Here is a 16,812-nt window from a genome sequence, read left to right on the forward strand (position 1 = left end):
AATTGTGGGGTTGTTAACCAATGTCATACAACAATGTGTGTACTAATTTTTTAACGAGAAACTAGTTCTGTAAACCTTCATCTAAAGTTCAAGTTAAAAAAAAAAGAATTTAATCTATTTGCCATTTTTTTAATGAGATTAGGTAAAGGATTATTTGTCCAAAAATAATTTTCTACATAATGCTTTCCAGTGAACTCAAGTAAACATTTAAAAGTTATTATTTTCTTGCAGTAATTTTCAATATCCTTATGAATCATACATAATGAGTATAATTACTACAAAGTTCATGTGTGATTGTTAAATGATTTGGGATAATGGTTAACAAGCTGACTGTGTCACCCTGCTGCTGTCTTAGGCAAAGAAGGGCACTTTCCACCGTTCCCAAGAGAATGGGCCTTGTTAACAGACACACAGGTGGGGTCTGATATCACCACTTCAACCTCACTGTGTACTCTTGCTTCTTTAATCAGAACTGGTCATATTAAACATGCAAGATCCAGAGAAAGTGAGAGCTTCTACAAGACCGGCCCTTCCAAAGCTGCCAAATTCTCTGATACTATTCCAAAAGAAGTAAATATTTCAAACCAGGTGGGTGTAGATGCCCTTTTCTTTGCTCACAGAAACCCAGTGAGACAAACTTGCTCTTACAACCAAATACCTTCTCACGATAGTAGGGTTTGAATCTACTGTGGCAGGAATATTAAGTAATTACTTTGAATCATTTTCATTTTGAGATAAGGCATTATGACTTTTAATTTGAATATCCTCTTTGGCTTTAAAGTCTTCATTGGCTCCCCATTGCCTTAAAATTAAGCTTAAAACTCTTCATATGTATTTTAGTCAAGAATCATTTCCTTGTAAGAAACAGAAATCCATTCAAACCAGCTTATAAGAAAGAAGGTTTGAGGACTTCTGGTTCTGGTAAGATGAAGTGGATATACTTTTTTCTGTTCTTCCTGCTAAATAGAACTAAAAACCCCAGACATTATATATAAAACAAACATAAGTAGACTCTGTGGAGAGATGAAGTCACACCAGTTAGGGTCCTCAGGACTCAAGGAGCATCATGGTGATGAGTTCCCTGAGTTTTCTTTTTGCCACATACATCCCAGACTTGGAGCTGGAAAAGCTGACAACCCAGAAACATTAACAGGCACTGGCCAAAAAAAAAAAAAAAAAAGCAGGGTCTCGAACTGGTTTGTTCTGGTTGGAACTCCTGCTGATAATTTGCATTTCTAAGAAGTTCCCAGGTGATGCTAATGCTGCTGGTTAGGGACCAATTCTGAGAACCACTAACCTGTTGCCTTCGAGTCAACTCCAGACTTATAGTTACCCTAGAGGACAGAGTAGAACTGCCCCACAGAGTTTCTAAAGAGCGCCTGTTGGATTTGAACTGCTGACCTCTTGGTTAGCAGCTGTAGCACTTAAGCACTACACCACCAGGGTTTCCTGAGAACCACTAGTAGAGCCAAAACCAAATCAAATTCATTGCCATCTAGTGGATTCCAACTTACAGCTACCTTATAGGACAGAGTAAAATGCCCCATAGGAATTCCAAGGAGCAGCTGGTGGATTTGAACTGCCAACCTTTTGGTTAACAGTCCAGCTCTTAATCACTGTACCACCAGGGCTCCACTAGTAGAGCAGTAGTTCTCAAAATTTGTTATACGTAAGAATCACCTGGGGATCTTGTTAAACTTTAGATTCTGATTCAGTATATCTAGAGTGGAAATGTAAGTTCTCGGCAGGGGTTTGAAACAGAATGAACGAGTTTGAAGCCCTGAGGGAAAAAACAACAACAACAAAAACCAACTCTCACTAGCCAAAGGGCCAGGAAAAGGACACCCTAATGAGATTGAAAACTTTTAGAAAATAACTGTTCTATTCTAACCAAACACCACAAAAAAAAAATCTGTGACCCCACCTTTACCCATGCTAGCAAAGGTCAAGTAGGGAGCCTAGACTTCCACCCCCTCCAGGCTGTAATGAGTTGCCCCAAACCCCCTGATGAAGTAGTGTCAATAAGGGCCAAGTAGGGAGCCAGGACTTTTATTTCCACCAGGTGATAATGAGCACCCCTCTCCCACCTCAGTGTCAGTGAAGACATCACATGAGGAACCCTGACTTCCACCCTCACAGTGATAGCTACGCTACCACTGGAATGGTGCTATAGGAGGCCTAGTGCTAGGGAGGCCACCAGTCCCCTTTCCTCCCTTGGTATCAGTGGAACAGTAACAAGGCACTCCCACCTCTCCCAGCCAAGGGGGTATCAGTTGATGCCTAGTGGAGAGCCAGAACTCCCACCCCTGCCAGGCAGTAATAAGGACTCCAAATGGGAAACCTAGACAATGACACCCACCTAACGGTAATGAGGTGATGACCCCCCTTTTCCTGACAGAGTAGTGTCGGAGAAAGCCAGCTCAAACAGAAGATCTAAATGAGACCTGGTGTTTCATAAAACATAAAATGATCAATTGAAAATCACTCATTATACCAAGAACTAGGAAGATCAAACTGAATGAAAATAGATAATCAATAGATGTCAACACTGAGATGACAAAGATTTTAGAATTATCTGACAAAGATGTTAAAGCAGCAGTTATGTATGTGCTTGAAACAAATGAAAAAATAGAAAGTCTCAGCAAAGAAATAGAAGGTATGAAGAAGAACCAAATAGAAATTTTGGAACAGAAAAATAAACAAAATTAAGAACTCAACGGATAGAAGAGAACTTTGGAAGAGGAACAGGGTCCTGCAGCAGGTCCTTCTCGGGTGTGACATTCAGCAGACGTTGGGGGCAAGAGGATTTCCATCCTAGAACCATGGCCCAATTTGTCTGTAACCTGGTGAAGAAGGCTCCGGTGATGGGAAACACTGCTACAACTTACACGAAGCCTTGATTGGCCACATTTTGGCACTAGGCCAAGGAGAAGCTTGTTCCTCTTATTCCTGCTGAGATACCTGCAGCTATTCAGAGCCTAAAAAAAAAAGTCAAGAGCGCTCAACCTGGTCACTTGAAACAGCACATGGTTACAGAAGCTCTGCTGATTGGTGGCCACTGAGGTGTAGGTGTGCTTTTATATCTGCAAGATTATAGGCAAGCATGACATCATTGGCTATGATGTTTGAAGACCAATCTTTAATATCTGATTATATTTGGTTTACTGGTTGAGTGTTCTTGGACCATGTGTCATCAGACTGCTATCTGAATAAAACAGATAATGTATGAAATTTTTTTTTAAACCTCAATGGATGGGCTCAAACAGCAGAATGGAACGGACAGAGGAAAGAATCATTGAACTTGAAAACAGAATGGTGGAAATTACAAGTATCCAGGGAACATACACCAAGATAGGTCATATCCTGGGCCATGAAACAAAACTCAACAAATTTAAAAGAATTGAAATCATACAAAGTGTATTAACTGAACACAATGAAATTAAACTAGAAATACCATAACAGAAAGATAACAGGAAACTCTCCAAATACGTGGAAACTAAACAACATATTTCAAAATAATCCATGGGTCAAAGAGGAAGTCTCAAGGAAAAAATTTTTTTAATTGTATTGAATTAAAATTAAAAATATCACATCTCAAAAGTTGTGGGACATAAATAAAGCAGTGCTGAGAGGAAAATTTATAGCACTAAATGTTTATGTTAGTAAAGAGGAAAACAATAATCTAAGATCCCACTTCAAGAATATGAAAAATATGGAGGCAGGGCTAAGATGGCAGAGTAGTCAGATGCTTCCAGTAATGCCTTTTACAACGAAGACCCAAAAAAACAAGTGAAATAATTATATATATGACAATCCAGGAGCCCTAAACATCAAAGGCAAAGTTAGAAAATGGACTGGTGGCAGGGGGACAGAGAGATGGTTCCTAAGTGGCAAGGAGTTGACGGACCTGACTCAGTGGGAACCCTCAGGCATGATCCCCTGGAGCAACCACGGTGGGACTAGTGGTAGCATTCCAGGCACAGTTTCTTCAGGGAGAGACAGTGACCCACACAGCCTACTCACACCTCCGGAACCAGAAAAGAATGGCACTCTGGTCAAAAGCTAAGTACTTGTGTTCATTTTACAACGCCTCCAGCACCCAAGCCGACTTCAGTGGCTTTCAATTTCCCTGGGCCTGAGATAGGTCCTGCCACATGTCCTGATCCATTCTCCCAGCCTTAGAGAAGGAATAAATTAACAATTGGGACAAAAGATAACCTGCCAGCTCCACTAAGCTGGGGAGCTCAGGACAGAAGCGGCTCCCGTCCAGGCACAAATGGTCCATGGACTTTGAATACCTTTCACCCCTGCGTGGTCCTGTGTGGGCCTATTTCAGGGGAATAGGTCCTTGTTGGCGGACTGCAACTGTTTCAGCTGTGCAGTGGAGAGGTGAGTTTTTGATGTTTGGCACTGCTTTGCCTATTAAACAGGGTCCTTACCTACCCACATCAGGGACCTAAGGACTGATGGCTCCACCCATGTCACCTAGCTACCCATGACAGGGGTCCAGGGATAAGTGGTACCTCCAATCCTTACAACCAAAAGCATTGGGTGCTCATGGTCTGGCTGCAAAAGCCACCCACCTGTGTGTTCTAGGGAACAAGGGGTGCGCTTTCCTCACAGACACTCGGAGGATGGAGGTCAGACCCCTGCCTTGTTCAGAGCATGGCACCCTGCTGCAACCAGATACCTATACATACACCAATCATCCCTGCCCCTCTAAGAGTGTAGAACAGAGCCTTGATGACCAACTACCCGGACACCTGAGCTGAATCCATACAGGAAAAGTGAATGGACTCCTAGGCTCATATACCTGGTAATAGCTCTACCCATCTGGTGACAGGACGTTAGAGCTTCAGTAGGCAAAAATAATCAAGCTAGCTCACTCAAGCAGCCTATTTGGGCATATCAAAACAAAACAAAGCAAGAAGCTAGGATACAGTAAGCAAACATAAAATAAATCAATCCAGTAACTTATAGATGGCTCAGAGAAAACAGTCAATATAACATCACATAAAGAAGCAGACCATGATTGCTTCCATAAGCTCTCAAAACAAAGAATCAAGGAATCCTCCAGATGAAGGTGTGTTCCTGGAATTACCAGATGTAGAATATAGAAGATTAATATACAGAACTCTCCAAGACATCGGGAAGGAGATCAGGCAAAATGCAGAACAAGCCAAGGAACACACAGATAAAGCTGTTGAATAAATTAAAAACACTAGTCAAGAACATAATGAAAAATTTAACAGGCTGAAAGAATCCATAGACAGCAATCAGAAATTCAGAAGATTAACAAGAAAATTATAGAATTAGACAACTCAGTAGAAAGTAAGAGAAGCAGATTTGAGCAAGTGGAAGGCAGGATTAGTGAGACTGAAGATAAAACACTTAGGACCAATATATTTGAAGAAAAATCAGATAAAACCATTTTTAAAAAATGAAGAAACTCTAAGAATGATGTGGGACTCAACCAAGAGAAATAACCTAGAAGTGATTGGAGTACCACCACAGGGAAGGATAACAGAAAATATGGGAAGAATTGTTAAAGATTTGTTGGCAGAAAACTTCCCTGATATCATGAAAGTTGAGAAGATATCTATGCAAGACGCTCATTGAACTCCAAATAAGGTAGATCTCAAAAGAAAGTCACCAAGACATATTATAATCAAACTTGCCAAAGCCAAAGATAAAGAGAGAATTTTAAGAGCAGCTACAGATGAATGAAAAGTCACCTACAAACGAGAGTCAGTAAGAATAAACTTGGGCTACTCAGCAGAAACCATACCGGCAAGAAGGCAATGGGATGACTTATGTAAAGTAATGATGGAAAAAAATTACCAGCCAAGAATCATATATCCAGCAAAACTGTCTCTCAAATATGAAGGCAAAATTAGGATATTTCCAGATAAACAAAATTTAGGGAATTTGTAAAAAACCAAACCAAACCACAAGAAATACTAAAGAGAGTTCACTGGTTAGAAAATCAATAATATCAAAAACCACTCAAGACTAGAACACAGGACAGAGCAACCAGATGTCAACCCAGACAGGGAAATTACAAAAATAAATCAAGATTAAAAAACACTCAAAACAGGGAAACAGCAATGTCATTATGTAAAAGAAGACAACATTAAAACAATAAAGAGGGACTAAAAAAATGTAGCCATAACTCTTTCATATGGAGAGGAAGTCAAGGCAATACAAATAAATAAAAGTTAGGTTTAAACTTAGAAAAACAGAGGCAAATATAAAGGTAACCACAAAGGAGACTAACAATCCTACATACTGAAATAAAATACAAGAAAAAAATAAAGACTTAGCAAAAACAAAACCAACAATGAATAAGAAGAAAAGACAATATATAAAAATGAACTACTCAGCACAAAAAAAAAAATAAGTAGGAAAAAGAAAACTGTCAACAACACACAAAAAAAGAAATCAAAATGATAGCACCAAACTCATACCTATCCATAATTACACTGAATGTAAATGGACTAAATGCACCAATAAAGAGATAGAGAGTGGCAGAATGGATTAAAAAAAACACGATCCATCTATATGCTGCCTACAAGAGACACACGTTACACTTAAAGACACAAACAAAAATTCAAAGGATAGAAAAAGTATATATCAAGCAAACAACAATCAAAAAAGACCAGGAGTGGCAATATTAATTTCTGACAAAATAAACTTTAAAGTTAAATCCATGAGAAAGGATAAGGGAGGACACTCTATAATGGTTAAAGGGACAATATACCAGGAGGATATAACCATATCAAATATTTATGCACTCAATGTCAGGGCTGCAAGATACATAAAACAAACTCTCACAGCTTTGAAAAGTGAGATAGACAGCTCCACGATAACAATAGAAAACCAACACACCACTTGTGCTGAAGGACAGGACATCCAGAAAGAAGCTCAATAAAGACACAGAAGATCTGAATGCCACAATCAACCAACTCGACCTTATAGACACATACAGAACACTCCACCCAACAGCAGCCAAGTATACTTTCTTTTGCAGTGCACATGGAACATTCTTTAAAATAGACCACGTATTAGGTCATAAAGCAAGCCTTAACAGAATCCAAAACATTGAAATATTACAAAGCATCTTCTCTGACCACAAGGCAATAAAAGTAGAAAGCAATAACAGAAAAAGCAGGGAGAAGAAATCAAACACTTGAAAACTGAACAATAAAAAAAAAAAAAATTTTTTTTTTTTTTTTTACCCTTTCAAAAACGACTGGATTATAGAAGACATTAAGGATGGAATAAAGAAATTCATAGATTCCACTGAGAATGAAAACACTTCCTATCAGAACCTTTGGGACATAGCTAAAGCAGTGCTCTGAGGTCAATTTATATCAATAAATCCACACATACAAAAAGAAGAAAGGGCCAAAATCAAAAAATTATCCCTACAACTTGAACAAATAGAAAGAGAGCAACAAAAGAAATGCCCAGGCACCAGAAGAAAGCGAATAATAAAAATTAGAGCAGAATTGAACAAAATAGAGAACAGAAAAACAATCAAAAGAGTTAATAAGACCAAAAGCTGTTCTTTGAAAAAATTAACAAAGCTGATAAACCATTGGCCAAACTGACAAAAGAAAAACAGGAGAGGAAGCAAATAACCCAAATAAGAAATGAGAGGGGTGGTATTACAACAGACCCAACAGAAATTAAAAGAATCATATTAGATTAATATGAAAAATTGTACTCTAACAAATTGGAAAATCTAGAAGAAATGGATGAATTTCTAGAAACACACTACCTACCTAAACTAACACAATCAGAGGTAGAACAACTAAATAAACCTATAACAAAAGAAGAGATTGAAAAGGTAATTTAAAAACTCCTAACAACAACAACAAAAAAAACACCCAGGCCCGGATGGCTTCACTCCAGAGTTCTACCAAACTTTCAGAGAAGAATTAACACCACTACTACTAAAGGTATTTCAGAGCATAGAAAAGGGTGGAATACTCCCAAACTCATTCTGTGAAGCCACCATATGCCTGATACCAAAACCGGATAAAGACACCACAAAAAAAAAAAAAAAAAGAAAATTACAGACCTATATTCCTCATGAACTTAGATGCAAAAATCCTCAACAAAATTCTAATCTATAGAATTCAACAACATACCAAAAAAATAATTCACAATGACCAAGTGGGATTCATACCAGGTATGCAGGGATGGTTCAACATTAGAAAAACAATCAGTGTAATCCATCATATAAATAAAACAAAAGACAAGAACCACATGATCTTATCAATTGATGCAGAAAAGGCATTTGACAAAGTCCCATTCATGATAAAAACTCTCAGCAAAATAGGAACAGAAGGAAAATTCCTTAACCTAATAAGGGGCATTTATACAAAGCCAGCAGCCAACGTCATCCTAAATGGAGAGTCTGAAAGCATTCCCCTTGAGAACGGGAACCAGACAAGGATGCCCTTTATCACCACTCTTATTCAACATTGTGCTGGAGGTCCTAGCCCAAGCAATTAGGCTAGAAAAAGAAATAAAGGGCATTCAGATTGGTAAGGAAGAAGTAAAAGTATCTCTATTTGCAGATAACATGATCTTATACACAGAAAACCCTAAAGAATCCTCAAGGAAACTACTGAAATGAATAGAAGAGTTCAGCAGAATATCAGGATACAAGATAAACATATAAACATCAGTTGGATTCCTATACACCAACAAAGAGAACATCAAAGAAGAAATCACCAAGTCAATACCATTTACAGTAGCCCCTAAGAAGATTAAAAACTTAGGAATAAATCTAGCCAGAGATGTAAAATACCTATACAAAGAAAACTAAAAGACACTACTGCAGGAATCCGAAAGAGACCTACCCATTGCCATCGAGTCAATTCCGACTTATAGCGACCCTATAGGACAGGGCAGAACTGCCCCATAGAGTTTCCAAGGAGCGCCTGGTGTATTTGAACTGCTGACCTTTTGGTTAGCAGCTGAAAAGAGACCTACATTAAGTGGAAAAATATACCTTGCTCATGGATAGGAAGACTCAACATTATAAAAATGTCTCTTCTACCAAAAGCAATCTTTGGCTACAGTGCAATTCTGATCTAATTTCCAGTAACATTTTTTAATGAGATGGAAAAATAAATCACTGGCTTCATATGAAAGGGAAAGAGACCCTGGATAAGTAAAGCATTACTGAAAAAGAAGAACAAAGTGAGAGGCCTCACACTACCTGATTTTACAAACTATTATACTGCCACAGTGGTCAAAACAGCCTGGTACTGGTACAACAACAGGTACGTAGACCAATGGAACAGAATTGAGAATCTAGACATAAATCCATCCACATATGAGCAGCTGATATTTGACAAAGGCCCAAAGTCAATTAAATGAGGAAAAGACAATTTCTAACAAATGGTGTTGGCATAAATGGATATCCATCTGCAAAAAAATGAAACAAGACCCATACCTCACACCATGCACAAAAACTAACTCAAAATTGATCAAAGACCTAAATATAAAATCTAAAACAATAAACATCATGGAAAAAAAAACAGGGACAATGCTAGGAGGCCTAATACATGGCATAAAAAGTATACAAAACGTTACTAACAGTGCACAGACGCCAGAAGAGAAACTAGATAACTGGGAGCTCCTAAAAATCAAACACCTGTGCTCATCCAAAGACTTCACCAGGAGAGTAAAAAGATTACCTCCAGACTGGGAAAAAGTTTTTAGCTGTGAGATTTCTAATCAGTGTCTGATCCCTAAAATCTACATGATACTGCAAAAATTCAACAACAAAAAGACAAATAACCCAATAAAAAATGGACAAAGGATATGAACAGGTACTTCACTAAAGAAGACATTCAGGTAGCTAACAGATACATGAGGAAATGCTCACGATCATTAACCATTAGAGAAATGCAAATCAAAACTACGATGAGATTCCACCTCACTCCAACAAGGTTGGCATTAATGCAAAAAACACAAAATAATAAATGTTGAAGAGATTGTGGAGAGACTGGAACACTTCTACACTGCTGGTGGGAATGTAAAATGGTACAACCACTTTGGAGATCAATTTGGCGCTTCCTTAAAAAGTTAGAAATAGAACTAACATACAATCCAGCAATCCCACTCCTTAGGATATATCCTAGAGAAATAAGAGCCTTTACGCAAACAGATATATGCACACCCATGTTCATTGAAGCACTGTTTACAATAGCAAAAAGATGGAAGCAACCAAGGTGCCCATCAATGGATGAATGGATAAATAAATTATGGTATATTCACACAATGGAATACTGCACATCGATAAAGAACAGTGATGACTCCAGGAAACATTTCATAACATGGAGGAATCTGGAAGGCATTATGCTGAGTGAATTAGTCAGCTGCAAAAGGACAAATATTGTATAAGACCACTATTATAAGAACTCAAGAAATAGTTTAAACAGTGAAGAAAATATTCTTTAATGGTTACGAGTAGGGAAGGAAGGAGGGAGAGGGGTATTCACTAATTAGATAGTAGACAAGAACTATTTTAGGTGAAGGGAAAGAGAACAGACAATACAGGAGAAGTCAGCACAACTGGACTAAATCAAAATCAAAGAAGTTTCCTGAATAAACTGAACACTTCAAAGTCCAGTGTATCAGGTACGGGGGTTTGGGGATCGTGGTTTCAGGGGACATCTAAGTCAACTGGCATAATAAAATCTGTTAAGAAAACATTCTGTATCCCACTTTGGTGAGTGGCGTCTGTGATCTTAAATGCTTACAAGCAGCCATCTGGGATGTATCAACTGGTATCAACCCCCTGGAGCAAAGGAGAATGAAGAACACCAAAGACACAAGGTAATTATGAGCCCAAGAGAAAGAAAGGGCCACATAAACCTGACTACATCAGCCTGAGACCAGAAGAACTAGATGGTGCCTGGCTACAACCGATGACTGCCCTGACAGGGAACACAACAGAGAACCCCTGAGGGAGCAGGAGAGCGGTGGGATGCAGACCTCAAATTCTCGTAAAAAGACCAGACTTAATGGTCTGACTGAGACTAGAAGGACGGCAGATCCTCTGCTAGCCCAAGACTGGAACCATTCCCAAAGTCAACTCATCAGGCAGGGATTGGACTGGACTATAAGATAGAAAATGATACTGGTGAGGAGTGAGCTTCTTGGCTGAAGTAGACACAAGAGACTATGTGGGCAGCTCCTGTCTGGAGGGGAGATGAGAAGGCAGAAGGGAACAGAAGCTGGCTGAATGGACACAGGAATACAGGGTAGAGAGAAGGAGTGTGCTGTCTCATTAGGAGGAGAGCAACTAGTAGTACATAGCAAGGTGTATATAAATTTTTGAATGAGAGACTGACTTGATTTGTAAACTTTTGCTTAAAACACAATAAAAATTAAAATTAAAAAAGAATATGAAAAATAAGAGCAAAATAAAAAAAAAAAGAATAAGAACAAAATAAACCCAAAGCAAGCAGATGTAAGGCAATAATAAAGAGGAGAAATCAATGGAATTGAAAACAAAAATAATGGAGAAAATCAATGATATTGGCAAAATTATTGTAAAATTATATGGGAATGCAAAGGAACTAGTTTAATTGCAAGTAACAGAAAATTTCATGTTAGTAGTTTAAACAGATAACCAGGGATATCATTGCTGATGTCAGATGGATCTTGGCTGAAATCAGAGAATAGCAGAAAGATGTTTACCTGTGTTTTATTGACTATGCAAAAGCATTCGACTGTGCAGCTCATAATAAATTACAGATAATTTTGCAAAGAATGGGAATTCCAGAACACTTAATTGTGCTCATGAGGAACATATACATAGACCAAGAGTCAGTCTTTCAAAAAGAGGCAGTCTTTCAAACATAACAAGGGGATACTGTGTGATTTAAAGTCAAGAAAGGTGTGCATCAGGGTTGTATCCTTTCACCATACTTATTAAATCTCTATGCTGAGGAAATAATCTGAGACGCAGGACTATATGAAGAAGAATTTGGCATCAGGATTGGAGGAAGACTAATTAACAACCTATGATATGCAAATGACACAGTCTTTCATGTTGAAAGTAAAGAGGACTTGAAGCACTTACTGATGAAAATCAAAGACTACAGCCTTCAGTATGGATTACACCTCAACATAAAACAAAAATCCTCACAACTGGACCAATAAACAACATCATGATAAACAGAGGAAAGTTTGTAGTTGGAAGGATTTCTTTTTACATGGATCCATAGTCAACAACAACGCCCACGGAAATCAAGAAAACAAACAAGGTGTCGCATTGGGCAAATCTGTTGGCACAGGACTGGGCAGTGTTTCATTCTGTTTTACATGGGGTCACTATGAGTCGGAACCGACTCGACAGCACCTAACAACAACAATAACAGGAAGTTGCTAGTATTGGTTTAGTGCCTTATTGATAGTTGTGATTTGTAGTCTTTCCCTCATGGTTCCAAGATGGCTGTGTCACCTCCAACCACCACATCTGCGTCAAAGGCAGAAATAGCTAGAAGTAGGTACTCTTCCCTTTGTGGACACCAATAATTATTGACTGAATTGGATTGAGTTTTCTCATGTTAGTTTGTATCTCTTTTTAGACAGTTTCCTCATCTTTTCAACAGATAGCTTCTATTTAATTAACGTACATAATTTTCTGCATATATGTATGTATATATATTTGCCTTCTTCACCTACTGTATCTTCTCAACCCTCAGTGAAACAGCCTCTCTCCAACACCCTTCATTTCTCTTCCAATGACTTTCTCCTTTCCTCTACCTTGGCTACTTTTTCCTGTGGTTATACCCTGAACCTTGTATCACAGGAAACTGAGGTGCTTCTGAAGTCTTGATTTCCCAGATTCCTTACTCTGACCACCGCATCTATTTTTCCCCGCTCACTAGCTCAAGTCCACCCATTTCAGCTGTTCTTTGCTCCTTTGAGACAACACCCTATCATTTTCTTACTATGCACCAACCTCTTTGCTTCACTCCATCATTGTCCAGCCTGGATTCTGTAGACCAACTCTAGAATCACTCCCTCACAAACACTTGCAACTCGCTTTCTCCTCTCTCTCCCTCCCTTGTTCTGGCCCAGAAAAAAACCCTTATCTGGACCCATCCTACCATCCATCTGCAGTCAGGTATTGAGTGTGGCTGATGGATTCTGCTCTGAATTCATGACCACAAGCCTCACTAGAATGGGCCCTCAGCACTCCCCAGCAGGCCCCATGTGTCTCTCTCAAGGCTCACTTTCCCACTCCCTTGGTGACTCTGCTACATTGTTTTCCCTCCCCTCGAGCCTGTAAGCCTTCCTCTTCACCCCATTTCTCTCCCCACTAATCATTGATGAGGACCCTATACACAATAGAGCAAACTTTCTGAAACATGATTTTGCACCATATCACTTTCCTGCTTAAAAATGTGCAGCGGCTTCTTGTAAAAAAAAAAAAAAAAGCCCAGCTCCTCCCTGAGACCTACAGGCCTCTGCATATACTCGCCCTTGCATCCCCCTCTAGTCAAGCCTGAAGCCTCCATCACCCTTCTACTCACCCATGCTGCCCTCTGGGCCTCTTGTAGTTCCTCAGATAGGCTAGGCTATTTCCTGCCTCGAGCCCTTTGCACATGTTCTTCCCATACACACTCCCCCACATCTGCTTTTTGCTTGGCTGGCTTCCTCTCATCATTCAAATCTCAGCTTAGATATAACCTCCTTGCAGAGAGTTCCCTGATCACACTGTCACGCTCTGTTATCTTTTATCTTAACTCCCTTTTATCTCCTCTGTAGCCTTCTTCCCAGTATCTTGATATTTATTTGTTTATTTGCTTTCTATCTGCCATCTGCAAACAGAATGAGGTCATGGTAAATTCCTGCCGAGAATTACCAGTGCCTCCACTACCCATCTGTCAGTTTGCTGTACTGTGGTGGCTCACATGTTACCCTGATGCTAGAAGCTGTGCCACCACCATTTCAAATACCAGCAGGGTCACCCATTGTGGACAGGTTTCTGCAGAGCTTACAGACTAAGACAGGTAGAAGGGCCTGGTAATCTACTTCCAAAAATGAGCCAATGAAAACCCTAAAAACCACAACAGAATATTGTCCAGTATAGTGCTAGAAGATGAGCCCCCTAGATTGAAAGGCACTCAGAATACACAGTGGACACAACAGTGGACTCAAGCATGTCAATGATCATGAAGATGGTGTGGGACCAGACAACGTGTTGTACACATGGTTGCCAGGAGTCAGAGCCAACTCGACAGCAACTAACCACAACAAACCAGTGCCTAGTACAGTCCCTGACACATAGTAGGTGTCCACTAAATATTGACTGAATTAGGTCAGTAACAGCCTCCTGTACACTATACAGTTGCACACTGCCCAGCACTAGAACACCTGTGTAAAGAGTGCCTGCTAGAAGTGTGTGTTGAGCTAGCCTGCCCAGCCACCTGCATCAGCATGGTAAGAATTTAGGGAAGTTCCTGAATCCTGAATCCATGTCTGAGCATTGTCAGAATTAATCACTTCTTAATACAGTATTACTAAAGTATAAGCTTAAAGGGATTTAGGAGAGAGGGAAAGGCTAGTGGGGAGAGTACGTCTCTGCAGGAAGGAAGAGCAGGAGTTGGTTGGAACAAGGTCCCCACCCACTACTGTGGCAGCTTCCAAGTATGGTAGAGCAGGTGTCCCAGAGAAGGACATCCTATGTCAGATCACTTCTTGGCAGCTTTCTGACACTGGGCAAGGGCAGAACCAAAGGAGTGCATGCTGATGTTCCATTTTTTGAACACTAATTTTGTTTCAGATGCTATGCCAAGAGCTTTACACACATTCTCTCATTTAAGCCTCCAGAAATCTCAGGTTAGTACATAGCAGGTCTGGTGTTCAAACCCAGGCCTATCTGACTCAAAAGTCCGTAATCTTAAACATTATTCCATGCTGGAAGATTTCTACTGGATAAGTTGATATGAGGTAGAGAATGCTCCCTTAAACCTCCCACTTAATCATGATTGGTCAGAGGAAAGTACATATAAAGAAGCACAGAGGGAGCCCATCCATGGAGACCCCCAGCCATTCCTGGGCGCTCACCCTGGCCCTCTTCCTTCCAGGCCCAGAGAGTGCCTTTGGGGAGACACCTCCACCTAGCCCTCTTGACACCATCTCATAGCTCTGGGGCGGGTCTCAGACTCTATCATCCGCTCTGCCTCCAGCCTTCCACTTTTCCCACCTTGTCCTGCAGGCTCGCTTCACCCATGGTATGTTCACCGTGTACCCTGGGTTTGGTTCCATTCCTTCCGGAGGACAGCAGGTCATCACTGTTGACTGTGTGGCTGACCCCGTGGGAAGGTGTGAGGAGTTTATAGCCATCGACATCTCCGACCGTGACCCTAGAGACCAGCCTGCTGGTATTCCTTACACTCTGTTGGCTGAAGCCTGTGTGCCAGGTACTAAGCACACACACACAAAAAAAAAAAAACCCACTGCCTTCGAGTCAATTCTGACTCATAATGACCCTATAGAACAGAGTAGAACTGCCCCGTAGAGTTTCCAAGGAGCGCCTGGCAGATTGGAACTGCTGAACTCTTGGTTAGCAGCCGTAGCACTTAACCACTACGCCACCAGGGTTTCCACTGGGCACACAGCACCCCTTAAAAGATGTACATTTTTATACTGCCCCTCCCCCAGGCACATCTCTCCCGTGGTGTCTAGCTGACGGGCATGGCTGCTTCCTTTGGGACCTTAGGCCTTAGAGTCTTCAGCCATATTTGTCACTAAAGACAAGGTCTATACACCTAGGTAAGAACATGCAGCTTTAAACTTTTAGCCCTCCTGGCTTAAGGTCCTGTGTTCTCGGATGAGTAGTCCACTCCTATGGACAACATATGCACAGAGAACAATGGTCAGTAGCTGAGCACACTCTAACTTTTCATTAGGCTCAGCTCTAAGCCCCGGCAAGAGCTGAGATGAAGCACAGAGAGAACGCCTCCTGCTTTAGCTATAAGCATCCTGCAGCCTTGAACCAAAGGCATCCTTCTCTGCCAAGCCCAGCCCAGATCTCACATTGCACCCCTCCTCGTTGGAAGGAAAAGGCTGGTCAAAGAATGGTGACCAAAAAGAATAATACAAAAGAGGAAGAGAAGATAGAATTGTGCTGTCACTCACGCCCCCTTGTGCTATTCCCCCACCTCTCCTCTATGATTCTCTGTTTTCAGAACCCAAACCTCCAAATTAGGAATCACAGAGCCAGGAACTTGGCAGTCAGGCACCTCCTCACCTTCTTCCCTCCATTCTCTAGCCTTCGTGACAGACAACAACGCCTTGATATTTGAGGAGCACCAGATCTGCTCCAGCCCCAACCTGTACCATATCCTGCAGACCATAGAGAGTGGAGGGCTGTTCGTGGAGGATGAGAACAAGTTCATCTTCTGCAATGTCCTGGTGGGCCATCAGGCCAAGGCCCGGTTCAAAATCAGCAATGTGGGAAAGATTGCCTGTGATGTGAACATTGTAGTTAAGCCTGTCTCCAATAAGGTAAGATGCTAGTAGCCCACCTTGGTTGGTGTACAGCCAGGGAAAGAGCTCTTGGAAACCCCTGCTCTATACATGAGTGGAAATTGTCTGGCTCCCAGACCTTGCCGGAAGTTATGTGAGGTAACCAGGCAGTTTCCCCTAAACCAAGGACCATATGTTTGTCCCATTGGTATCTTGTCTGGGTACCTCTGTGATAAGCTAGCAACTCCTTTATCCATCAAGCCCTCACTGAGTGCCTAGAGTAGACGGAGCATTGTGGGT

At 40.7% G+C, this 16,812-nt stretch overlaps 1 protein-coding gene and 1 pseudogene across 12 annotated transcripts in view; both read left to right on the forward strand.

Moving 5' to 3' along the window:
* The window catches only part of HYDIN (HYDIN axonemal central pair apparatus protein), a 443,907-nt gene that overhangs the window by 372,023 nt on the left and 55,072 nt on the right, over nucleotides 1-16,812 (forward strand). For 11 of the 12 annotated variants that reach the window (XM_049863606.1, XM_049863605.1, XM_049863611.1 and 8 more), the window contains 3 exons: nucleotides 471-588; nucleotides 15,260-15,464; nucleotides 16,316-16,551. In XM_049863606.1, the coding sequence (XP_049719563.1) occupies nucleotides 471-588; nucleotides 15,260-15,464; nucleotides 16,316-16,551 (559 nt within the window). Of the gene's footprint in view, nucleotides 1-470; nucleotides 589-15,259; nucleotides 15,465-16,315; nucleotides 16,552-16,812 lie in introns of those variants that run through there. The other variant, XM_049863617.1, reaches the window with a different exon arrangement.
* LOC126064503 (ATP synthase subunit g, mitochondrial-like) lies at nucleotides 2,646-3,129 on the forward strand (annotated as a pseudogene).

This window comes from Elephas maximus, chromosome 21, assembly GCF_024166365.1.
Source record: "Elephas maximus indicus isolate mEleMax1 chromosome 21, mEleMax1 primary haplotype, whole genome shotgun sequence".
Taxonomy (NCBI): domain Eukaryota; kingdom Metazoa; phylum Chordata; class Mammalia; order Proboscidea; family Elephantidae; genus Elephas; species Elephas maximus.